We start from the raw sequence: 26,813 nt of genomic DNA, 5'->3' as shown, positions 1-26,813 counted from the left end.
CGCTGAACCGGTAGAAAGAAAGATGCCAGCTGAAGTGCTAGTGTAGGAAGCACTATGGACATATTGCCCTAAAAGAGGTGCCCAGGAATGAGAGAGGACCCAACTGATGAAGGGACATTCCAGCATCCAGAAATGGGAAACATGAAATTTTAAAATAATTTAAAGCCATGAGCATTTTATATAAATGAAAAATTCCATAAATGTTTACATTGAATCACAAAATCACCTGTGTGGGTATATGGCTCATCTCATTTTTCTTCTCATTAATAAACTTGTATTTTTTACTCTGTATCTCTCCCACTTCCTCTCAACAAAAACCTGGATTACCCTCTCTCCAATATTAACCTCTTTCTAGATTATCCTCTCTACTGAATTACACTCTCTCCTGGATTATCCTCTCTGCTAAATCAGGCACTTTCCTAGATTATCATCACTGCTGAATTAGTCTCTCTGCTGGATTACCATCTTTAATAGGTTAAAAACTGTCCTGGATTATCCTCTCTGCTGCACTATCCTCCCTGCTAGATTACTTGCTCTCCTGGATTACACTCTTCCCTGGAATACCTTCTCTCCCGGATGACTCTCACTGCAGGATTGCCCTGTTGCTTGGATTACCTTCTCTATGGAATACATTCTCTCCTGGATTATATCTCTGCTTGATTACTCTTTCTCCTAAATTACACTCTCTCCTGCAGTATTACCCGGTGGATTACACACTCTCCTGGATTACAGTCTCTCATGGAGGACACTCTTGATTATTTTGCACATGGATTACCCTCTCTCTGGAATACTTACTCTCCTGGATTATATCTCTGCTGGATTACTCTTTCTCCTGGATAATACTCTTTCCTGAAATACCCCTTCTCCTGATGACACTCTCTGCTGGATTACCATTTCCCCTGGATTACCCACTCTGCTGGATTACATGCTCTCATCAATTACACTTTCTCCTGGGATAATCTCTCTTCTCGATTACACTCTCTCCTGGAATCCCCTCTCTCCTGGATGACACCCTCTGCTGAATTATCCTGCTGACTGGATTACACTTTCTCTGGAATACATTCTCTCCTGGATTGTATCTGTGGGATTACCCTTTCTACTGGATTACACTCTCTCTTGGAATATTATCTTCGGGATTACACTCTCTCTGGATCACACTATTCTGGACTACTCCCTCCTGGATTACACTCTATCATAGATAACTCTCCCCTGGATTATTCTGCACATGGATTACCCTCTCTCTGGAATACATACTCTCCTCTGGATTATATCTCTGCTGGATTACTCCTTCTCCTGGATAACAGTTTCTGCTGGATTACCCTTTCCCCTAGATTACCCACTCTCCTGTATCACACTCTCTCGTGGATTACACTTTCTCCTGGAAGTACCTCTGTTCTGGATTACATTCTCTCCTGGAATCCCCTCTCTCCTGGATGACACTCTCTGCTGGATTACCCTGTCTCCTGTATTGCCATCTCTGCGGAATACATTCTCTCCTGGATTATATCTCTGCTGGATTACACTTTTCCCAGGATTACATTCTCTCCTGGAATATTACTTGGTGGATTACTCCTCCAGAATTACACTCTCTCATGTATGATACTCTCTGCTGGAATGCCCTCCTGGTTTACACACTCTCCTGGGTTATACTCTCTCATGGACGACACACTCTGCTGGATTACTCTTTCTCCTGGATTATAATATCTACTGGAATATTGTCTGCTGGATTATCCTCCTTCCTGGACCACACACTCCTGGAATACTCTCTCTCACGTATTACACTCTCTGCTGGAATACCATCTCTCCTGGTTTACACACTCCCCTGGATTACACTCTCTTATGGATGATGCATATTGCTGGATCAATCTCTGCTGGATTACCCATTCCCCTGGATTACTCTCTGGAATACCCTCTCTCCTGGAATACCCTCTCTCCTGGATTACACATTCTCCTGGATTACACTCAAGTTTGACACACTACTGGATTTACCTGTTAGCTGGATAACTTATTACCCCGGATTACATACCCTCCTGGAATACCCTCTCTCCAGGAGTACACACTCTGATGGATTATCTTCTCTCCTGGACTACATTCTCTCCTGGAATACCCTCTCTCCTGGATGACACTCTTTGCTGGATTACCCTGTTGACTGGATTACCCTCTGTACAGAATACATTCTCTCCTATATAATATCTCTACTGGATTACTCTTTCTCTGGGATTACACTCTCTCCTGGAATATTTTCTGCTGGATCACACCTCTCCAGAATTACACTCTTTCATGAATGACACTCTCTGCTGTATTGACCTCTCTGCTAGATTACCCATTCCCCCGGATTACATACTATCCTGAAATACCATCTCTCTGAGATTACAACCACTGCTGGATTATCTTCTCTCCTGTATTACACTCTCTCCTGAAATAACCTTTCTCTTGGATGACACTCTTGCTAAATTAACCTTTTGCTTGGAGTACCCTCTCTCTGGAATACATTCTCTCTGGGATTATATCTCTGCTGGATTACTCTTCTGAATCACACTCTCCTGGATTCCACACTCTGCAGCGTTACATTCTCTCATGGACAATATTCTCTGCTGGAATACCATCTTTCCTGGTTTACACACTCTCCTGGATTACACTCTCTCCTGGATGATACACTCTGCTAAGTTAACCTCTCTGCTGGATTACCCATTCCTCAGGATTACACACACTCCTGGAATACCCTCTCTCCAGGAGACACTCTCTGCTGGATTACCCTTTTGTCTGGATTACCCTCTCTCCTGGAATATTATCTGCTATGTTACCCACTCTCCTAGATAACACCCTTCTGGATTATTCTCTCCTGGATTACACACTCTCCTGGATTACATTCTCTCATGGATAACACTCTCTGATGGATTATTCTGTTCTCTGGATTACCCTCTCTCTGAAATACATTCTCTCCTGGATTATATCCCTGCTGGATTACTCTTTCTCCTGGATCACACTCTCTCCTAGAATATCCTCTGTTCTGGATTAAACTCTCTCCTAGATTTCACTCTCTCTAGGATTATCCTCTCTGCTGAGTTACCATTTCTCCTCTATTATATTCTGTCCTGGGATACCCTCTCTCCAGCATTAGTCTCTCTGCTGGACAAGCCTCTCTCCTGGATTACACTCTAACAGAATTATTCTAGTTGATGGATTACCCCCTCTCTGGTTTACCCTCTCTCTTGGATTACACTCTCTCCTGGAATATCCTCTGTTCTGGATTAAATTCTCTCCTGGATTTCACTCTCTCTAGGATTATCCTCTATGCTGAATTAACCTTTCTCCTCAATTATATTCTCTTCTGGGATACCCTCTCTCCTACATTAGACTCTCTGCTGTATAACCCCACCTCCTGGATCACCCACGCTCCTGGATTACACTCTAACAGAATTAGCCTAGCTGCTGGATTACACTCTCTCCTGGTTTACTCTCTCTTGGATTATCCTCTCTGGTGGATTTCTCTCATTTGAGGATTATCCTCTCTTCTGGACTCTCCTTTCTGCTGGATTATCTTCTCTTTTGGATTATCCTCTCTCCTCAATTACACCTTCTCCTGGATTCTCATCTCTGCTAAATTACCCTGTCTCCTGGAATACACTCTCTCCTGGAACACACTCTTCCTGCATTACACTCTTTCATGGAATTTCCTCTCTCCTGGATCACATGGTCTCCTGGATTACGCTCTCTCCTGGGTTATCCTCTCTGCTGGGTTAGCCTCTTTGCTGGATTACCCTCTCTCCTAGATTACCCTCTCTCCTGGATTAACCTCCCTCCTGGAGAGAGTGTAATCCAGGAGAAAGGATAATCCAGGAGAGAGGGTAATCCAGGAGAGAGGGTAATCCAGGAGAAGGATAATCCAGGAGAGAGGGTATTTCAGCAGAGAGGATAATGCAGTCGATAGGATAACCAGCAAAGAAGCACTCAATAAATAATGGCCATAATAAATAGAGTATTCATTTTCTGAGGCGCACTAGCAAAGTACCACACACTGGGTAGTTTAAGACAACATAATTTTACTGCCTCACAGTTTTGGAGGCTGAGCTTTATATTTATGAGGGAAAGGGCACAGAGCTTCCATGCCCTCTCGTGCCACACCCTCCTAGCACCTTCACCTGGAAACACTCTCTCTGAATCCTGTACTTTAGAGATTTTTAGGGAAGATTAATTTGGCTGGATTCCCAAATCCATCCTAGTTATCTCCCCAGCTCTGGGGTGCATCATTGGCTATAAACATCCTCGGCAACTGACAGAGTCTCCAACTGGGTGTACCCAGCACAATGCCACACGTGTATTGTAAAATATAAGATAATCCAAAGAGTTATACTTTTGATAATGTTAAGAGCACAGGAATCTGCTGTGGCTGTTTTACTTGCTGCTGGTAGTTTGGCTCTGACCATTTGTCCTGGCTTTGGTTCTGCCTCATTTTGTCTAGTCTTGGTGTCGATGCTCAATGAAGCCACTTGCAATGGAAGCGACTACCAGGGCCCACGGCCCAGGTCTCGGATGAGGCCAGCTTTCTTTTCACAAGCTGCCATTGTTGCAGCTGTGGCCCATCCTCCCAAGCCTTTGGCTCACTACCTTCTCATTCATGTTTTAGGATTCTTTAGCAAGTCCCCAAACCATCCCTGGTTACATTAGTCATCTTAGAACATGGGTGCTCTTTCTCAACTACTTGTTGAGAAAAGATTCTGAGGATTTGACTTCACCTGGGATTCCATTTTCCTTATTTCCTGGCTCTCTCTGTCTTGATGTGGGGCTGTCACTCCATATTTTTAGGATGTAGTCTACATGACAATGACTCACCCTGTGTTGAACTCTTGCAATGTGGGGCTAGACTGAGTTCATGTTCTCTTGTTTCATCCTATTGCCTTTCAAATTATAAATAGAAATTTTAAACAAAAGATGGCAAGTGTTACAGTTTATTCAATCTTTCTTGTTCCGTGAAATGGAAACCATCACATTTTAGCTGTTTACATAGTATAGGCATACTTTTCCAATCACCTATAAATAAATATGAAACACATGTTTAGAGGTAATAACATGTCCACGATGCTCTCAATTCTGCAGTCAAAATCGGGAAGCATGTGGCCAACTTTTGTATTAAAATAAATGGAAAATCAGAGAAGTAGTAACTTGTCCATGATTACAGGATATGATTTAATCTCATTGATTTTTAAAGCACTCAGTCTGTATAGAGAATAAGCGAAGACAAAAGAGCCTTGGAAAGGGGAAGTATAGGCTATGATATGAGTACAACTTGAGCTCTGGGAGGGCACAGATCACATCGATCTCACTGATCATTAGGTTCCCAGCTCCTGGTACACTGCCTGACAAACAGTAGGTGCTCACAGAAGATTTGTTAAATTGTTACTTAAAAACAGACAAGAGAAATAGCTCTATCACCATGTCAGCTGCTTTTGCTCATAAAAGACTTGACTCCATAAAATAGAAAATCATGGTTGTCTTCCACAAGAAAATGCCAATTCATTGTTATAACTCGATTATATAGAATTGAATTATGAGGTGAGGAAATGTAAAGTATGGCAAGACAAACCTAAAGCTCTTTGTGTGTATCTTCTCTACTTTGCTATTTAAAATATGTTTCTAAAAAGTAGTTAGCTTTATCTCTTTGTTGGGAAAAGAATTTAAATCTCAAAATACATCCAAGATGGGGGAAACCGAACTCATTTCTATACCAGTCATATGGATTAAAGTCTCTATTCCAATATGACCTCATCTTAGCGAATTATATCTGCAAAGACGCTCTTCAAATAAGGTCACATTCACAGGTATTGGGGGTTAGAACATGAACTATCTTTTGGGGGGACACAATTCAGCCTCAACATATATCATGGGAGGCTCCTTGTCCCTCCTTTGGATGCGGGCCCTGGGGTTTCACGGTATCTCTAGACCGCAGACTCCACTGAGGAGTTAAGCGTATGAACAGGCACATAAGGGACATGGGGTCAGGGAAGAACAAAGAAAGGCATGACCGGGAAGTAGGCTGTGTGACATCTGGCAGGCAGCTTGGGGCTGGTGCAGCTCGGGCTGGGAGCAAAGGCGGGAGCAAAGGTTTAAATGAATTGGATGTGGCCAGGGCAGGCTCTTTCAAAATAGCCAATAGAAGGACACTCAGGTAGATACAGCCCCTAGACAAAGAAGCTCCTGAGGCTCCTCGTTCGGGGACCCCTCTCGCTGCTGCGGGAGCTTCTGTCTCTCTTTCAAAAAACTTCTGCTTTTGCTTACCTCTCGAATCGTCTGTGATTTCATCCTTCCACTCCACGAGACATGAATCCAGCTGACCAGAAAAGTCAGTAACACCACCGGCCTCTGGCTCTCTGCCCTCCGTCAGGTGACTAGGTGGCCCAGCCCTGTCACCGAGCCGACCTCGCAAGCAGAGGCCTCCCCTCGGGCAGCCCCCGCCTTCCCTCGGGGTCAGGTTGGCCTCTGGCCCCTCTTCTGAGAGGGCCCACTTGTCGTCTCCCTTCTGGAATCTTTCTCTTTCTCACTTGGCCAAGTGTTGACCCAGGACCCTCTCCTCCTTCCCAGTCCCCAGATGGCCCCTGAAACCTAGTCACGTTTGTCTTGCCTTCTCGGAAAAGAAAATATGTAGTGGCCGTGGGGAGCCTTTTTCGTTTTTTCTCTCGGCAGCTCAGCTTGCAGGCCTCTGCCGGCGACAGGCGAGCGATGACTGCCCCCTTGGGGTAAGGGAAGCGCTTCTCGGTGATTCCGGGTGTGCGGCTGGGTGACAGCTCGGATGCTTCTCACCAGGACACCCTGCCTCGCGGACCTCAACAAATCATCCTGCTACACATTTATTCCTCACCATTTCCTTCCAGCTGTGCTATGGAAAACGGGACCGAAGAGGAACAAACTGGAAAGGGAGCATGACATGCACCAAAGGCAAGAGGCAGGTAGAAGCAGGAGAATAAAGGATCGAAACAGAGAGGAAGGGAAAACCTGTCACAGAAAGAGGAGCTTATGGAACAGGTGACACAGAAATAGCCAGGGTTTATTAAAAAGTCTATTAAGTCTTTCTTGTTTAAAATAAATATATAACAATAAGCCAGTCAAAAAAGACAAATCCTGTGTGATCCCACTTATAGGAGGTCCTAGAGTGGTCAGGTTCAGAGCCAGAAAGGAGTCCCATTCATCTCCCCTCAAATGTGGGTGCAGGGGTGGGGTGGGGGGCTGGGGGAGGGGAGCGGAGGGTTCTTTAATGGGGCGGGGTTTCAGTTTTGCAAGATGAAAAAGTTGTTTGCACAAGACTGTGAATACATTTAACACTATCAAACTGCACACTAAAAATGGCTAAGATAGTGAATTTTTGTATATTTTATAACAGTTGCAAAAATTAAAAAATAAATGGATACCATGTTCTTCACTTTAACATATAAACCACTTATTTGCCTTTCATCTCTTTATCTTTCTAGTATTCATTCTTATTTAATGCTTTATTTTCTGTGTCACATATTAGAAATTATACTGGGGGAACCATGGGCTAGGTGCAGAGTGCACACTGGGACAGACAGATTCCTCTAGAAGCTCCAGGAAAGGCTCCTGGGATGGCACCTTCACACTCCTTCATGGGCATTGGGCAGTGTGTGCCACAGAGAAAAAAAGCAAATAGCTGCTTTAAGCCAGAGTGCCAACTTGTCGATACGAAGGAATCCATTCATTTCATCGGGTGAAAGCTGTCCCTAGTATCAAGCCCTCGTGTGGAACTGTGTTAAAGATCTATATACTGTCCCAATGGTTAGGAGGTGCTGGAGGTAATTAGCACCCCCGCCCCCCGGATGTTTACCAGAATCCAGATGTTGGAAAAACAACATCAAGCCTGCATCTGGGCCTTTTAACAAAATGTGATATGGGCCCTGGCCAGTGTGGCTCAGTTGCTTGGACATCTGTGCACTGAAAGGTTGCCAATTGGATTCCTGATCTGAGCACATGCCCAACAGAGCTTTATCCCCAGTAGTGGGTGTGCAGGAGGCAGTTGATTGATGTTCCCCTCTCACATCGATGTTTCTCTCTCTCCCTCCCTCTTTCTCTCTAAAAAAATACCCTGGCCAGTTTGGCTCAGTGGTTAGAGCATTGGCCCATGAACTGAAGGGTCCTGGGTTCGAGTCCAGCCAAGGACACTTACCTCGGTTGCAGGCTTGATTCCAGGTCCTATCGGGGCACATGCAGGAGGCAACCAATCCAAGTGTCTCTCTCACATTGATGTTTCTCTCTCTCTCTCTCTCTCTCTCTCTCTCTCCCCTCCCCCCCTTCCACTCTTTCTGAAAAGTAATGGAAAAAGTATCCTTGGGTGAGGATATAAATAAATAAACAAACAAACAAACAAAACCAATCAAAACAGAAAGATGTGATGTGGGAGAATCCATATTTGTTCTGGAGATATCCTTAATTCCCTCTGACAACTGGCTGCAGTCAGATGGCTGCACTTTCTCGGGAGCATCTGTTTTGCATTGAACATTGCATTATTGCTTTGAGCACCATGCAGCAGCAGATTGTGGAATAAAGTGGAGTAAAGCCACTGGCTCTTGTTCACGCTGCTTCCCTCTCAGATGATTCTGCACTGTGCTCCAGCATGGGGGGCAGAGGGGTTTGATCCTGTGAGCACCCAGATGGTTAAATGTCTAATGAGATACCTAAATGTTCTGAAATAAAGCTGCAATTGTTACAGCTCTGTCTAATTACCAATACAATTATTACAATCCCAACCTCTTTTTCACTTTGTCTACTAAACTTTAATGCCGGTTTGTAACTCCTCTGAGCAAAGATGCTGTTAGAGCTAGCAATCCTTGATCTAATTTCCTTTGCCGATTCTACCCTGCACTTACTTTGATGGCCAATAGGGGGCGTTGATCAACAGCTTTATTACTATTCTGCTCATATCTTAAATTGTAAGATCACAAATTTTGACTCATTTTTTAAAAATAAATATTTATTTAACTCCTTGAATTTGATAGAATTTTTACCACTCACTAATTTCACTTATGTATTCTTCAGTCTCAAAACTAATGTTCCAAAATGTCTACAAATAAACTTTAAAGGATATAGATATATTTTTAAGTTAACATTTAAACCGAAACAGCATATGTTTGGAAAAGTTTACAAATCATAAATATGCAGCTGGAGCCCGGCCGGCATGGCTCAGCGGTTGAGCATCGACCTAGGATGCAGGAGATCACTGTTCGATTCCCAGTCAGGGCACATGCCCGGGTTGTGGCCTCAGTCCCTGGTGGGGGATATGCAGGAGGCAGCCGATCAATGACTCTCTCATCATTGATGTTTCTCTCTCTCTCTGCCTCTCCCTTCCTCTCTCTGAAATCAATAAAAATGTATTTAAAAAAAAAATGCAGCTGGAAAATTTTTTACAAAGAACACATCTGTGAACTAATTAAAAAGTACACTAGCCCATCCATCTCATTAAAACAGTCATTTTTTTAATATTTAATAATCCATTATAAAAATTGATATGCTGTATTGTGAACTGATAAATTTTTGATCAATTGTGAACTGATAAAAGTTATAATGGTAACACAATCTAGAATACATATTTTTGACAGCTAGAGTTTTACTGATCACATTAAAAAATATATATTACTATTTATATATGTATTTTTTCCTGCAGGAAGTATTGCTAGAGTGATTAATAAAAGTCATTTAAATATAAAAGTATATCACGTTAAGATAAATTCTGAGCTCGGAGGCTCAGAGGATGCTGCCAAGAGGTTGGGGCGCAGCCCTCTGGAGAGGGGTCTTCCCGTGGTGCTGGAGCCTCCAGACATCTGCAGAGGGCTTGCTTCTAGGAGTGTGGGGTTAGGCTGGAGACCACCACAAACAGCCCATGCCAGGTGGAGGGGTGGCAGGAGCAACAAGCAAACAGGAAGGCATCTCGCCTTCCTGCCTGCCACCTTTCAGTCCTTCTGTGTGTGCCCACCCCTGGGAGACTTACCCAGGGGCGGCCGATGAGGGAGACCAGAGACATACAGGTCGGATTCCTTTTCAGGTAGGGATGCAATTCAGCTCTGTATTCTCATATTCTAGGTAGTTACCATCCCACTGCAGGAAACACTGCATTTTCTTCCAACCTCGGAAATAATTAAGATGCACCTGCACAGTGTTAAGAATCAAAATTCCTCACTATTCTCAGCACCTCAGTCATGGTCCCTTCTGCACTTTTGCTGGTGTTCAGTGATAGTCATCGCATAAATAATTCTGGCTTTATTTTATATCTACTTAATTCACACTCATCATACTTACCATCTCACTTATTTCAAGATGAGCCATAAAGTTACTAATTTACCAAGCTCTTTCCCAATGACATGAATATTTTTCAGTTTCCCACATTAATAGATAATGCTGTTATGAAAACGTGTATATATTAAATTTTTATTGGATGTATTCCTTATCCTCACATTTTCCTTCTGTGTCATTCTACCTTACTCTGAAATTATTTGGTATTCCACATCTTATTAGAACCATCTCTGCTCAGCCCAGCTTCTCCAGCTTTCCATTCTTTCCACCTTCTCTCTTAACCCCTTTGCTTAATTACTTTTCTACTGGGCTTGTCATTGCAGCCCTTATTTTCTTAACTCTTTAAAAACTTTATATTTCACTTGGACACCTTCAACGCTACTCGGTTTCCTTGAGCTAAGAGAACCATCTCCATCAGAAACTGTTCTGTGGCAAGTGAGGCTTCTTTGCCCCAGGCTAATTTGCTCACTGTCCAGGCTGGATCTTAATGCAACTTGGTACTGGAACAAGCACACAAGGCCCTGTTCCCTAGGGGACCTCTCTATTTTCAATAATTAGTGGCTTCTAAAAATTGGGTTTCAATGGATCGAACCCATAATTTGTTTGATGTATCTTTTTCTGCAATAAATCAAAAGAACAGAAAATGGGCAATTAAAAATGTTTCCCTTTGGAAATTGACATCACATTCAAATGGGTGAAGCCATTTAGAAAGCAAAAATTTTCATGTAAGATTGCTTTTGCTGCCCTACTATAAAATATGGCAGGCAACTAATTATATCATCAAATATTTGTTGGTATCTGCTTCTTTCCTTTTCAAAAAGTACTTCCCAACAGAATTTTTTTTTTACGTTTTACATGGAATATATATAAAAATATCAGTGGGTATTTTAAAAGAAAACTCAAAGCACCACCCACTTTTAAGACCAATGTTTATTTCAGACTTTACGAGAGATCAAGAGTTGTCTATTCCTATCTCCACTATTTTATATAGTATCCAGTCAAGGGCACTGAGAATGACAGTCACTGGTATCCCCGAGGTAAATTCACATGGAGGAGAACACAGACTCGTAAAACATTTTGCTTTCCAACAAACCTTGTCTGTTACAGCATCATTAGAATTTATACACCCCCAAAATTATTGGAATAGTTTAATCTTCAAATGTCTGTTGCTTTTTTAAAAGTAGGTTTACAACTATGTAAAATAAATAATACTTTATTTGAAGTAATAGGAAAAAATAAAGTATATCATGCCATACATGACATCTGAATGAACTTATTTTCTTATTTTAAAAAAGCCACTGTCAAACAGGCATAAAAATAAACCACAGCTCATGCTCTTTACACAACCCAACTTACAACAAAATGGTGAAGAAAAGTTGAAAGTCAGCAGTCAGGGAGGAGCACCAGGTGATCAGGAGGAGCTGGCACAGCAGCCAGTCATCCCATTGGGGACCGTGTACATTTGGGACCGGGCATGGGCATGTTCTGAGGGTGTAGTAAGCTATTGACACAAATGGTCCAGACGTCCATGTCACTTGCCTCCATCGGATGGACTCCCAGTACTCCTTAGCTCGTATTTGTGACGTTGAATGTTGACTATGACTGGCCGATAGAGAGCTGGCCTGATTTAGAAATAGGTTTGGTTGATAAATTTGGTGTGAACCAAATACAGTGACTGCCATGCCACAGCCCAACTCCAGGGTGGCGCTAAAGGACAATGTGAGGAGAAGCACTCTGACAGGCGAAGCTTTGAGAGGTTCACAGGTCATCTCCTTTGTGCACAGATGCAGCTGGGCTCCTGTCTGGGTGCCTGGAGGGGGCAAGATGGAATGAGTGGCTGCAGGGAGGTGTGTGGAGAGACCTGTAGATCTTGAGTCCCACATCAATGTCCAGAGAGCATCACTGAGGAAGGGGCACCCAGCAACCAGGCACATAATGGTGTCAGTAGCCAAGTGCAGCCAGCCCCGGTTTTGTGTCCCAGCCCTGTCCCTGTACAGGGGGCCATGGACAGCCCAGTCATGGTGGCGGGATGGAGGTGTGCAGGAGACCCACACTGTGAATTCCCTCTCACCAAGACCAACCCAGCCACCTACAGCAGGGCTGATTCTAACCTGCAGTCCTGGAGGGAGAAGCGATTATCTCACTAGGTGGATAATTGCAGGGAGCCAGTTTGAGGATGACTTCCTGCAGGGTTAAGGGACCGATTCTTTAAGATGTGGCATATACATTGAACCAATGTTTGTTTGTTTTTAAATATGTATTTATTGGTTTCAGAGAGAGGAAGGGAGAGGGAGAGAGAGATACAGAAACATTAGTGATGAGAGAGTCATTGATCGGCTGCCTTGTGCACATTGTGACCAGGAACTGAACCGCGATCTTCTGGATCATAGGTCGATGCTCAACTGCTGTGCCACACCGGCTTGAAGTGCCACAGTCACTTCAGCGGTCCATTTAGGGAATTTGTGCCTTCTGCTCTGCAACTTTAGGCTCTGCTGAATTAGAGGTCATTGACCTGGGGGGAGATCCTCAATCACGGGAGATGGGAGCTGAGGGATAAATCTTAGCCTGCTCGTCCTCTGGTCAGAAGATTCTGTGACCTGCTCCAGTGCTTCTCAAGGGTCCCTAGGGGAACTGAGCCCCAGTTACTCATTTACACACCTTTCATCCACTCTTCTCCCTCCTGTTTCACTTTCTTCCTTTCTTCATTTGTCCTTCCTAGGGTCACTTCCCAAAAAAACTACTTGCACCCATTTTTGGCCCAGGAGCTGCTTCTGGGGGAACCCAAACTAGAATAAATGCCTCAATAACATGTTTCATAATATACTATATTTGTAAAAGGTCTTCCAATTCTGAGTAATTTTTCAGCCATATATGTTTGTAAGCTATTTTTCCTTCCTTGCATCTTTAATTTTTAGCATTTGACCATATTTATGCCAAATAAATAGGACACTGTTTGACAAAGTGAGTGCCTCTGATAACATATTTACAATAGATAGAATGAGCTGCATAGAACCGCTTCTCACTGCATTTTTTCAATCTAGATAATGGTCCAAGTCAATAAAATGAATTCTACAGGGAGTGACTGCTACACATTGCCAGGTAAACAGCCATTTGCCCTTCTGGCTTCAGGTTGGGGTAGATTTTAACATTTTTGTAATACTATCATCAAAACACCAACAAGCTAACAAATCAATTTAGCACAGTTCAGCTGAACTTTGGGTGGCTGGCTATTGGTTTGCTGCTGTTTGTGGGTGTACCCCTAACAATGCCTGGGATCAGGCATTAATGGGCAGCTGAACTGGGACATGAGGCTGAAGTTCTCTCTTGAGAGACTAGAAAACTGAAGAATGCATGCTTGCATTGACGTTGACAACAATCTCAATTGGCTCCAACCCAATACAACACTGAGTTCTTCATAGCGCATGTCCTCTGTAACAGGAACTTGGAAAAAAGTTAAGTTTAACCAAATGCCCACTGTAGATACTAAAACAGCTCAACTAAACACCTAAAATACCTAGTTTTGAATAATGTTACTTTCCAGAATCCCTTCCAAATAAACTTTTTTGAAATGAATGTACACCCAAGGTAAAAGAGTGACACTAGTAGCTATAAAGTATTTAAATGCCAAGGGACTTCTACGACCAGTTATAGGAGGTGGCTTGTGGTCTCCGTTCTGACAATAATTGGCTGCCAGGTTCATTGGTCACTGAAGGCTACTGCCTAGAGCTGTCTTTCTGTAGGGCCATTTAATTGAGCCAAGTTGAATCTTACTCTTGTTTACCAGGTTATAAGCACCTGATCTAATTTAATGAAATTTGAAATTATAATGACTGTATTCTAAACTATGTCTCCAATTCAGCAGCAATGAGAGCAAACAGGAGCCTAAGTGGACAACTATTCTTGGGTCAACACCCTTCTGTTGATAAAGAGTCTTTGGTCACAAAACTTGATGAAGGTGTTACTTGCTTTGCTTCCTAGAAAGTGTATAGAGAAGTGGTCTAGAAAACAGGTGAGTTGTGTGTCCTAGAGTCAGAGCCCAGGTTTGAATGCATCTCTACCACTTGGTGGATGTGTGACCTTGAAATGAGGATGGTGAGAGAAACTTCCTTGGGCTGTAGTAATGATGGTGACAATGCAGGGAGAGAGCACTGGGCAGAGACACAGGGTGGTTAGGGAGTGGTAGATGTTACCACCCAATATTCAGCCCTCATGCTTCAGAATTCATACTGCTCTCTTAATTACTTTGCATTTGGAAAGAAAATTTTCCACTTAACTTGAAGCTGGAAATAAATGCAACTCATGATTACAATAGAAGTACTCTGGAAGAAGGCAGAGGAAGATGAGACTTAAGCCTCTGGTGTTTTTTAAAATCTGTATATGGTTTCTGAGTTTTTGTCACTAACTCTATTAATATATGTGCCTGGCACATAGCAAGCTCTCTGTAGGTGAGTGCTAATGCTGTTTTAAATCGCCATGGGCATTCACAGCATGCAAATAAGGAAAGCACTCAGGGACTGGATGGAGAAAATGGACATGCACCAACACCTTCACACTGCTCCTTTTGGCAAGAGGCTCTCTTCCTCGGTTAGCATATACATGTGTCAGTGTCTTCGGCTGTTTGAAGAAACTCGTTCATTGAGCGTCATTTGACTTCGAGTTCTTCAGGTCCAGCCTGAACAGGTTCACAGCATCTCGTCCAAGCGCGTAGCCAATTGGCCTGTTTGCGCTGAGCTGTTGCCACAGTCCTTCCTTCCAGATTATCTGCAGACACAGTTTAGGCTCTGCTGTTTTCTTGACCTTTCTCCCACAGTGTTTGAAACGTTGCCATCAATTTAAAGTGGAGTAGCTCCAAGGTTTCTTTCCGGTCCCGGAGAGCCAGCCAGCCGCATCCTGGCCAGTGAGGTCACAAGAGCGCAGGAGTGGGCCCCCCAGCAGGGGGCATGCGTGACACCCCTGACACCCGCGGCGCAGCTGGGGAGGGGGGTGTCCACGCCTCTCCTTCCCCAAGGATCGCAGCAGCGTCCTGAAAATCAATTCCTCCCCAAATTAGACCCATCTGGTTAAGATTCAATTATCATTTGTGTTCTCTAATTATTGGCTTGCAAGGTTGGGGGGGGGGAAGCAAACGTCTCGTTTCGAGCACCCCCCCCCCAACCTCTTGAAATAAAGCTGGCAAAAATAGAAAGAGCATTCTGGGAGGCATTTAATAATTTAAACATTCATAAATTAAGACTATAAACAAATGGTTCCCAGTCCTTCATGGAGGGGGGAGGGCGGCGGAAGGGACAGGGCAATGAGAGGGCCCTGGCTGGGCTCTCGGGTCCGGAGGGTGCTGCGCATGAGCCCCGCGGGGTGCAAACGGTTAAGGGCGCGCGCCGCCCGCGGACTGGGAGTCCCGGCGAGCCCTCTCCGGCTGGCAGGCTGTGGCATCCTGGAGGTCACCGGGCCCTTGGGGCGGGGGCCCACCGCCCGGCGCGCAGGTGCGGCCGCGCGCGCACGGCCCGGCCCGGGGCTGGCAGGGGCAGGGCGGCGCGGCCCGAGCGCGGAGTGCGTGTGCGGCCGGGGGGCCGGGCACCGGGCCGCTCCGGCGCGGCGTCTTTTCTTCTCCTCGCAGTGATGTCATCGACAGCAGCGGCTGGGAGCCGGGAGGCGGCGGCGGGGGCGGCGCCGGGCGGCCGCCGCAGGTTCATGTGCGTGTAATGAAAAGGCACTTGACAGTCGGCCAGGACGCACGCGAGGGAGCGCGAGCCGGCCGGACCGCGGCGCCGCCCGAGCCAATCGCCGTCGTCGGCCTCTCCATGGGCGAGCAGGAGGAGGGGGCGGTGAGCGCAAGCCGCCGGGCCGCCGCCGCTCCGAGGTGAACGGCGCGGAGACCGGCTCGCGGCGCGGGGAGGCCGGGCGCGCCGCCGCTATGAATTCCGCCGAGCAGACCGTTACGTGGCTCATTACCTTGGGGGTGCTCGAGTCGCCCAAGAAAACCATCTCGGACCCGGAGGGCTTCCTGCAGGCGTCTCTGAAGGATGGAGTGGTCCTCTGCAGGCTGTTGGAGCGCCTGCTGCCCGGGACCATCGAGAAAGTGAGTGTCCGCGGGCCCGCTCCCCCGCGGCGGACAGGCCCCGGCGGTGGGAGCCCGGGGCGGTGGGAGGCCCCGCGCCCCGCCCTACCCGCGCGGCCGCCGGGGATGCGCGGAGACGCGCGGGCGTAGGGTCGCTCGCGTCCGCACCTGGGGACCGCGCGGGGCTGGGAGAGGGCCGGGCTCGGTGGAGCCCACGCGTCTCCTTTGTGCGCGGACCCGGGAGCGCGGCCCGCGCGGGGGGCGCGCTGGCGGCGCGAGGACCCAGTGGCGGGAGCTCGGGGCGCCATTGTGTGCGGCGTGGGCTGGGGAGGGGGCCGGGGCGCGCTCCGGGGGATCGACCCGGGGGAGGCCGGGAGCCACGGGGCGCGCCGTGCTCCGCCCTAAGGTAGGGTCGCCCCTCGCCGTGACCCCACCAGAAAACCGTGCTCCAGCGGCGCGCGCTGCTGCCTCACAGGCTTTGTTTGAACAGCTTTTGTTGGTGGTATTGTATGAGAGTTTCATCCCCCTTTTAATTCACCGATTGCTGTGCATTTTTAAAAGATGCATTCATCAATAGCTGAGGGCCAGGCTGTGAAATGATTTATTGCCCTTCCCGTGGAAGAATTCCTCCTGTCTCCAAGCCCAGAGGATAGCAAGCACGGGGTTGGAAAAGCCATTTCAAGGCTGGCTTAATATTCTAGATTTCGTTTTCAGGTTCCTACCTGATTTTGGGCAGAATCCCTAGCCCTACAGGTCCTACTTCTCTTTTTCGTGACTGGTGGTTTCCTCGGGGCTGGAGTGTGAACCTTGACCCGCATCCCTGTGAGTGATTAAAGTTTGCTTTCCTCTCCCACAGCTGACAAAGCAGGGGTGAGGTGAGGGGAGGGAAGCGCTTTTAAAACTGATGCGTTCCCTGTATTTCAGAAACATTGCCATCTTACTCCATTTTTTTTTGGCCAATACCTAATCTTAAAACCAACAACTACTTAAAAGGTGTTAAATGTAGAAATTGAAGTACGCCATGAATAGGAAAAACTATTTAATTTTTAAAATGGGTTTATTGGCCCCAACGCACAATAACAATTTGCTAATAAAAGTTTTCGGTGACTTTTGAAAAGTAAGATGTTTTAGTCTTAGAAGTTTGTGCATGTCCTGATGCTACATTTTAAAGGTCAGGAAAGATTTTATTTCATTTGAATTTTGAATGCATATTGGTTTTAGGTGTTTTTCTTACTTGGGAGGTATTTATGAAAACAGAATCTACATTTTAGAGTGAATAACTACCTTCCTGTCCAGGAAAGAAAAATGTTGCTTGTAAATGAATCTGATGTCACGATAAAATTATGATTTAAGACAGGACTAAGGAGCAGGATCTAACTTTCAAGGCACTCAAAATACTTTGTTGTCATCTGGATATCAGAACCTCTGGTAATAAAAGACAGATGTTGAAAAGAATTGGAAATGCATGCATGCTAAGTTTACCAAAATAGGCTTATATGAAATACTGTTCCATCTCAAAGAGTGAAGCTTTAAGAAACTTCATATGCCATCTAGATAAAAACATATCACTATCAATGCATCTTAACTGCATTAATATTGATTGGCAAAGTTCAGTAATCATTTTCTTTTACATTCTGGAGAGGTTTTCTTAGAACACTGTAGCATGCCTTTCATCTCTAACACAAGAAAGAGAGGAATGAATAAAATGTTTAGCTTGCTGCAGCCAAATTGAAACAACCCAACATATTCTAAAACTATGGTCATTTGGAAGGTTCTTATATTAAAACTATCCTTTTATTACCCCAGGCCCCAATTGGTTTATTTTAGACTGACACTATTACAATGAAAGTTTAACAGCAAAGTAGCCAATTATAGACAGAGCTTCTGATTTTCTGTGGTTCAAAGGTAGGTTTTTGGAGTAAAATATTAGCTATTCTCTGGCCCTGAAAACCTTGGGTTTTAGAAGTTTCATGAGCCTTTTCCATTTTCTGAGAAGAGTTATTTATTTGAACTTTCGGTTGTTTGTGTGCACACCAAATAATATATGCCACAAAGCACACATGCTGAACAGCTTTCCCTGGAATGTGGGAATGTTAGACTGAGGACTTTTTTTTTCCCCTTAAAAAGGAACATTTGGAAACTGAACTGAATATTCACATGGAATTGAAAGGATCTTAACTTTACCCCTTTTTTCCACATGAACATACTGACAACTGGTTAATGGGATGTCAGCAGCCCACAGCTTAGCATTTGGAAATTCATCATTTAAAACTTTAAACCATTAGACTGTGGATAGTGCATAATTAAAAGTTTTGGGGCGGCTCAGATTTCCCATGTGCCTTTTATTAAGAAAACACACCCTAATATGTTTCTTGCATTATGCTCATTGGTTCTTTCTATTTTAGAGCCAGTAAAAGGGTGGAGAACCCAGAGGACATTCATTTGGTTCAGATTGCTCTGCTCACTTTAAAAAAGTTTTTTGTTCAGGTTCTTTATGCAGTTCTTTAAGGTGGGAGGTTCGACAGGGAAAAGAGGGGATTATAAACTTTGCAAGAGCAGTTCAGAAAAGAGACATGTTTCATGATGGCTGACGATTGGTTCTCTGTTGTAGGGGAGCAAAAAGTGGGGATTACATGGTTCCCCACGTCTTTGTGTATGAGGACCTTGCATTTTGATTTTCTAGTAATGGCCAGGGTGCTTTGCTGACCTACCCACACTATTTGCTTCCCTCATTCCTCTTGTGATGAGAAACACACAAAGACCACAGAATCCAGCAAGCCCTGTTAGCATTGAGCTCATGAGTTAACACTTTAAACATCCCTAGACTACTTAGTCACAGGGGGTGAAATTAGGATACGGAAGTTTTAGGAGATGGAACATTAATATAAGATCAGTAAAACACACTAAAACAGTGAAAATCAGGAAACGCTGCTTTAATTTTACCTGTAAATTGGCAGATGCATTTGCTTGATTCACCAAGAAACACTCAAGGAACCCGGTTCTTTCTCTCTGTGCTCAGAACACACAGTAATCCATACAGTGCTGCCCAGGAGACACCCTATGAATATTTATTGACACCCTATTAATATTTGCAGAATATAATTGAAAGTCGGATGCTACCTTTCTGGTCTTGCTAGATGTCCTGGGTGTGCAGGTGTGCATGTGTCTAAACTGTTGGGCTGTGTATGAGTGTCCTGGGGCTGCTGTAACAAAGTACCGTAACACACCCTGCAGCTTAAACAACAGAACTTATTCTCTCACAGTCCTGGAGGCAGAAGTCCCAGATCCAGGCGTGGGCAGGGCCGCACCCTCCCTGCAAGCGCTAGGGGAGGATCTGTCCAGGCCTTGTCAAAGTTTCTGGTGGTTCTTGGCTTGTGGCAGCACAACTTCAGTCTTCCCAAGGTGCTCCCCCTGTGGTCTCTTCTCTGTGTCCACACCTCCCCTTTTCATAAGGACACCAGTCATTGGAATAGGACCACCCTACCCCAGTATGACCTCATCTTAACTAATCACATCTACAATGACCTCATTTTCAAATAAGATCATGTTCTGAAGTATTGCATAGTTAGGACTAGAACACATCTTTTTGGGGGACACAATTCACTCTGTAACAGGTTGCATAATAAACTTGAACCAATTCCATTTATTGAGTACTTGTCTACCTGCAGGTGCCAGGAGCTACGGGAGCTAAAAAACTATACAACGGGTTCTTGGGGGTTTTGTTACAGGAGAAAACAGCTATACGTACAAGAACCATATGAGACAGAAGGAAATCAAAAGTCATAAAGTTAGGTGTAGATGAAAAAAACAGAAGAATTAAGAAATCCAAGGAGACTGTATTTGAGCTGTCCAGCCTCTGATGATTTTTTTGACCCATGGATTAGTATATGGTTTGTATTTCCCCAAACTGTGACCTGGCAGCCCTAGATCTTCCACAGCACAGAAAATCAGTGAATTCTGATACAACAGAGGAAAAAGACAATGCTGTTTCTTAACTGATACTTGACTGGCTTTCTGATCAGCCCTAGGGTTCTGGGGTTGGTTGGGGATGGGGTAGGGAAAGAAATGAAGTCTCAGTAGCTGCTGGGCAGCAGTTCTAAGTGCCCACTGTGAGACATTTACCTTTTCCTAGGCCCCTTTGCCCTCAGGATGTGGTGGTCAGTGATGGCAGCGTGCTGTGGTGGTGAGAGTCTCGCTTTGATTTGGAAGGCCTGTGCCTATAGCTGTTCATAATACTTGTTGATAGGCTGGTAAAGCATTCACAGGGAAAGTTCTAGTTAAAAAACATGTTATCTCCTATTGCGTTTTTATGGAGATTTCTTTAAACCTTGCAGATTGAGTTATTGGTTATATCAAGTTGCTTCTACCGAAACTACTTAAAGTTTCAGAATAGTTAACTTTTCAATAATCAACATCTGCTTTTGAAACAAGTGACTTTAAAGTACCTAAGCCAGAGTGATTCCTGTTTTGGGTGTTAGGCCCTGCGAAGAGGGCAGCTGTAACTGCATTTGCTGGCTCATTCAACATAAAGCAAACAAACCTGAATTCAATTTAAATTGGAAATGCCTAAAGTGATTTCCTGAGAGCCACACCAGACACGCTATAGTGTTTCTGTTGGCATCACACATGTGCACACTCACACGTTTGTGTTCTCATACACACACACACACATCTGACTTGGGTTTGGAGGATACCAGGGGAAAGGATCACGAGATGGCCTTCATCAGGGGCAGCCTCCGTGAACTCTCTGGAGGAATTCAGTTTGTGCTATCCCAGGACTTCATTCTATTAATAGAAATAACACCTATAATGGCCTTCTCTTTTCTTTAAGCACTGCCCTCCTTGTCTTTATATAGGTCTCTTTTAAAGAAAAAATGTGCGCCCTGAGTTGCAGGCACCGTGCTAAAGGGCTGATCCAATGTCATCTCTTGGCACATCCATTTCACAGATGAGAACACTGAGGCCCAGCAGTTTGCTGTGCCCAGGGCACCCAGCTGGCATATGGAAGCAGAACATTCCAACCCAGGTCAGCCTGCTGCCAGAGCCCCATAGCGATGACAATACTGCTGCTAGTTGAGCACCTGCTGGCTGCCCAACCTGTGCTAAATTAGGGGAAGATAGGTAGTTATGCCTTCAGGAATCACAAGGCTGGTCAGAAAGCCTGAGGGACTACAGCGGACAAAGTCCAGGGCTAGGTCATGCAGCATAGGCTGCCAGTCGGCAGGGCTCCCAAGGAGGAAGGGGGCACAGTGGGGACGCTCAGGAGGTTCGGGTAGGCAGCTGTTGGTGAGACCAGTGCTCCTCCCTGGCTGGACAGGAACCCAGAGGCAACTGGAAAGAGTGCTGTCCTTGGGGTATGGCCTCGGAAAGCTCACTTTGAGCCTTCTCATTGATTCCATGGGAGGACACCCCCAGGACTTCCGTTAAGCTCTAGCCCTGGCATCTAATAACCCTCACAGTGGTTCCTGGGCTGTCTGACTCTGAGTTTACTGGGTAGCCACCTATACCTAGATATACTAATATAATACAGTATAATATAAATTTGCACACCTATGACATGCATATGTATATAATAAACTTAAAATGAAAGCACTGTATATGCACATATGTAATGAATTTCTTCTCCCTTTAGAGGAAGCTGCTCACTGTAAAAAAAAATAACAATTAGAGGGGCCTGGGGGGCCACAGGAGGGGTGGTGGGAAGAGCTGTTAGTTCTTATTTGGTGGGGGCATCTCTGGCCTTTTGGATTGGAGTCACATGGGAGCTGGAGTTGCCCTTGCCTCGGTCACTTGTTGGCGAAAGGCAGCAAAGGCACACCATCCCTTTGGGACTCAACTCTGCTATGGGCAACAGCAGGGGCTGGAGGGTTCAGTGGTTCCCAAGACCTCCAGGTCCCTCTTGGAGCCACTGTAAGATGGGTGGTCTCAGTATGTACTCTAGAGTCATCCATTTGCTGTGTGACCTTGGGCAACCTGTCTAACTTCTCTGAGTCTCGATTTCTTCCTCCTAAAAATGAGATTAATGATATATGCCTGGAGGGAATGATAAATGAGTAGTTGTGAGGGGTTTTGTGTAGTGCTGGGTGAAGTAGGTCCTCAGTACACAGTAGTTATTATTATTTTATGGACCGACACTGAAACTTTCTCTGCTATGTCCAGGAAAACTCTTAAGCCAGGATTTGAACTTCAAGGCCATCAAAACCCACGAATACTTCTTTATTCTGACAGCAGGGCAGATTCTTGCAGCTTTAGGGAACTGGTGACCCTCCCTTCCAACCCTGACAGACCACCATTGTGTGGGTTGGTGGCACCACTGAATTTGGTTTCCAGGGCCCTCTGGTTAGCACTGGGTCCCTGCGCAGCTGCTGAGTGTACACAGCTGCTGGCTCGGAGCGGCCAGAGGGCAGGCTGGGGGCTCAGGTTTCACATATATAGAGTTTCATGCTTGAGAAGGGCCAGGAGTCACAGATGGACAGTGAGGCCGGGACAGCCCGCCCTGTGTCTGCAGCGGGAGGAGGGTGTTGGGGCTGTCCCTTGGCCCTGTGTCCCCTGTCCGACTTCTGACATTTCCCTCCATCAGTTCTACCAAGTTAGGTTAGGAGAATTTATTTCCTAATGTTTTTTGTATTTCTAACTTTAGCTCTGAATTTTTAGGTTTTGTTTTTTTCTTCTTCTTCAAAATATATGTTGATTTCAGAGAGAGAAAGGGAGAGGGAGGGAGAGAGAAACATCAATGATGGGAGAGAGTCATTGATCGGCTGCCTCCTGCACGCCCCCGACTGGAGATTGAGCCGCAACCCAAGACATGAGCCCGGACCGGGAATCGAACTGCTATCTCCTGGATCCTAGATCAATGTTCAGCCGTTGTGCCGTGCCCGGCCAGGCTGAATTTTTAGTTTCATGGACCACACTGGTAGTTCTTAGCACTGTTTCGTAGGCTAATGCTGTGTGTGCTGTAGTCTAAAGGCCAGGGGGAGAGAGTAAGGATGTTTACATTGGATGTGTGAAGATACATTTCCAACACATTTAAATTATTTAAATCTAATTAATGTATTTATTGGATTCCTACGTGTGTATGCTAGTGTACACATCAGAAGCACAGGAACACACACATATTTTTTGGGTTCATATTATGTGCACGCTGCTAGTGTATTATATCATACACACAGAAGCACATGCACACACATGCGTGTTTTCTGTTCCACCTTTTCAGGCAAGTCATAAGAGAAGCCATAGAGTCTTAAGTGTAAAGCATTTGTGAATTCTCAGTGTGAAAAAATTCTCAAGAGGTCATCTAGTCCAAACTCATAATTTTACAGATGGGTTAACTGAGGGCAGTTGTATATGGTTGTGTAAGTTGTATACAGTCTGGGAGCATCATCACACTGCAGTCTAAATGAATGGTGTCTTCAGGACTGTGCTGGGGCAGGGCTCTGGGCAGTGATACAGAGAGGTGAGCCTCCATAGAGGCCAGCCTCCTAGGGCACAAAGAAAATTAAAAGGTTGTGGTAGATTACAGAAGTGGCCTGAATCGGCCACCCCTCCCTGCAGCCATGCTCCTTGTAGAGTGACACTGCAGCTCCTCTCATCCAGAGGTAGAGCCCACTTTCTCACTTCTTGAATCTGAGCTGTCCAGTGAAATGTGGCAGAAGTGACAGGTGCTCATTCCTAGCCAAGGGCTCAGGAGGCTTTGCATCTTTTCCAGCTCTCTCAGACTCTGCCTCCACCCCGAGGACAAGCCCAGGGCCTAGATATTGAAGGATTCGAGACCACATGGCAGAGAGCTCAGTTGTCCCTGCTGAGGCCTCTTGTATGCACCTACAGCCCACCAACTCTAAATACTGGAGAGAGCCCAGCCAAGATCAGCAGAGCCACCACCTGAACCAGAGTTGACCAGTGCCACACAAGCAAGCCCAGTAGAGAGCAGGACTGCCCACGTGACCTGTAGCCTCAAGAACAAAAACACTCTTATTTCAGCCTGCCACTGAGGTTTTGTGGCTGCTTGTTACTCAGCCTTACTGTGGCAATAGGTAATGGGTACAGTGATGGAGAGTGGAAGTGGAATTTTGTGCATAGCTTTGTTATAATTACATTTGGAGAAGCTTTTTCAAAAGGGGCTCATAATGTTCCTGTCTTTTCTCCAAAGAAGCTGTATGTAATTCAGAACTCCAAAAGGGTACACAAAAGCAATTTAAGCTTCTTCCAGTTTATATTAAATTGCTTTAGTCTAGAATGGGAATCCACAGTTTCAAGTTTGCTTTGAATTTGCAGTTTCTTGCAGTGACGTCTTGCTCTGGCAGTATGATTTTTGTTAGTAACGCCTTCTTTAAAATGGTCAAGTTTGGGATTATTTATAAATACCCTGACCTGGAATGGCCTCTCTTCCTCAATTACGAGTGCCTCACTACTAAGTTCCTATGCCAAGAAGACACTTTCCCACCTATTTCCTGTCCTTAAAAGAGATTTAAATTCATAAGAGACTTTTAAGTATCCAACTGCAGCTAGCAAATTTATTCAGAAGTCTTTTGTGAGGAGTACAGATTTTCTGAAAAAGCCTGTTGCTTTCTGAACATATGCACAAAGATTATGACTTTGTCATTGGCTTTAAGGAAGAATGTTATAGTGCTTTTGATAGAAAATTCAGTTTTAGAGGGATCGTCCTGCCGCTGTTCATCTCTGTTGTTGGCTCTCCAGGAGGAGGAAGAGACCATCAGAACATATGGCATGTTATTCTGGGTCTTTATTTCTTGAATAACCTTTTGTGATCTTTCTGTGGTGCTGAAGAATTGCCTTGTTCAAGACCTGTGTTTGTATAATGACTCGTAAAACATGGGTGCTGGTAACAGATTTCTTCTCATGTAAACAATGACATTTTCTGGTCATAGTTCTCCTATTTGTGCATTTTTGTTTCTTTTGAAAACAAGCTCTATAAATAGAGTGTGGTCAAAATCTTGACAGACTTGTGGCAAAGGTTAAACTTCTAGAAAGTACCACAGAAGCCAGATTTTTAAGTGACAAGAGACTGGAATTGAGTATCTTGCAGACTTGATCAACTGATGATAAATGGAGACAAATAAGAATTCATTCATTTTACCTCCAACAAAGCACATTTACTGAGGTTGAATCCGAGTAACTGTTATGTCAGCAATCCAGGGTTGGCTCTTCAAATAAATAACTGCAGTCATATTTTTTTGGTGTTAGTCTTATGCATACTGTTCATGAATTGTTAAAACAATATTCTGGGAGTGAGAGAGTACTCACCGGGCACACAATTAAGTCTTTTGTTGTTTTGGAGCTCCTACCTTAAGCTAGAAAAATAAGGGCAAATTAAACCCAACGCAAGTAATAGACAAGAGAGAATAATATATAACAGAATAGGCATCAGTGAAACAGAACACAGAGAATTACTAAAGAAAATCAACAAAACCAAAAGCTGGTTCTTTGAGAAAAATCAGTGAAATTGACAAACCTCTTAGACTGATCAGGAAAAAAGGAGAGAAGACACCACATATTGAAAGGATAATAATTGGATATTATGAATATTTATGTGCCAATAAATTCTACAATTTAGATGAAATGTCCTACAATTTCCATGGAGGACACAGACTATCAAAGCTCATTCAAGAAGAAATAGATAACCTTAATTGCCCTAGATCTATTACAGAATTTAAACTTGCAGTTACAAAGGCTTCTCATAAAGAAAACTCCAGGTCAGATGGCCTCACTGGTGAATTCTACCAAACTATTAAGGAATACGTAAGGAACTCTCAAGACTCAGAAGTAAGGAAACAAACAACCCAGTTCAAAAAATGGACAAATGGTTTGAGCAGACACTTCACCAAAGAAGATATACATTCACATGAAAGGATGTTCAACATTATTGGTCATTAGGGAAATAGAAATGAAAACCACAATGAGATGCCACTACACACCTATTAGAATGATTAAAATGTAAGGACTGATCATATCAAGTATTGGTAAGGACATGGAGGAACTGCTTATGGCAATGTAACATTATACAACTGCTTTAGAAATCAGTTTTTCAGTTTCTTAAATATTAAACATACATTTGCCAAACGATTTAGTCATTCCATTTCTATGTATTTACCCAAGAAAATGGAAATGACATGCCCGTACCAAGTCTTGTGCACAAATGTTCGTAGCAACTTTGTTTTAATAGCCACAAACTGGACACAATCTAGATGATTTTCAACTGGTAAATGGATAAATGAAGTATGATATATCCATGGAATACTACTCAGCAATAAAAGGGAATGGAGGAAAATTATGTAGAGTAAAAGAAGCCAGACAAAAACATACATACTGTATGATTCCACTTACAAAAAATTCTAGAAAATGCAGTGTAATCTATAGTGACAGAAAGTAGATCTGTTTGATTAGGGACACTTCAGGGGCACAAGGAGACCTTGGGGAGTAATGGGTATGTTTATTATCATGATTCTGG

At 44.5% G+C, this 26,813-nt stretch overlaps 1 protein-coding gene across 3 annotated transcripts in view; it reads left to right on the top strand.

Moving 5' to 3' along the window:
- Positions 1–16,189: 16,189 nt before the first annotated feature.
- Positions 16,190–26,813, top strand: part of ARHGEF7 (Rho guanine nucleotide exchange factor 7) — a 123,764-nt gene continuing 113,140 nt past the window's right edge. For all 3 annotated transcript variants that reach the window (XM_087814225.1, XM_087814226.1, XM_087814224.1), the window contains exon 1: positions 16,190–16,369. In XM_087814225.1, the coding sequence (XP_087670351.1) occupies positions 16,205–16,369 (165 nt within the window). In that variant the 5' untranslated portion in view covers positions 16,190–16,204. The remainder of the gene's footprint in view (positions 16,370–26,813) is intronic.

This window comes from Miniopterus natalensis, chromosome 2, assembly GCF_054644295.1.
Source record: "Miniopterus natalensis isolate mMinNat1 chromosome 2, mMinNat1.hap1, whole genome shotgun sequence".
In the NCBI taxonomy this organism is placed as follows: Eukaryota; Metazoa; Chordata; class Mammalia; order Chiroptera; family Miniopteridae; genus Miniopterus; species Miniopterus natalensis.
This window is presented reverse-complemented; position numbering and strand designations above follow the sequence as displayed.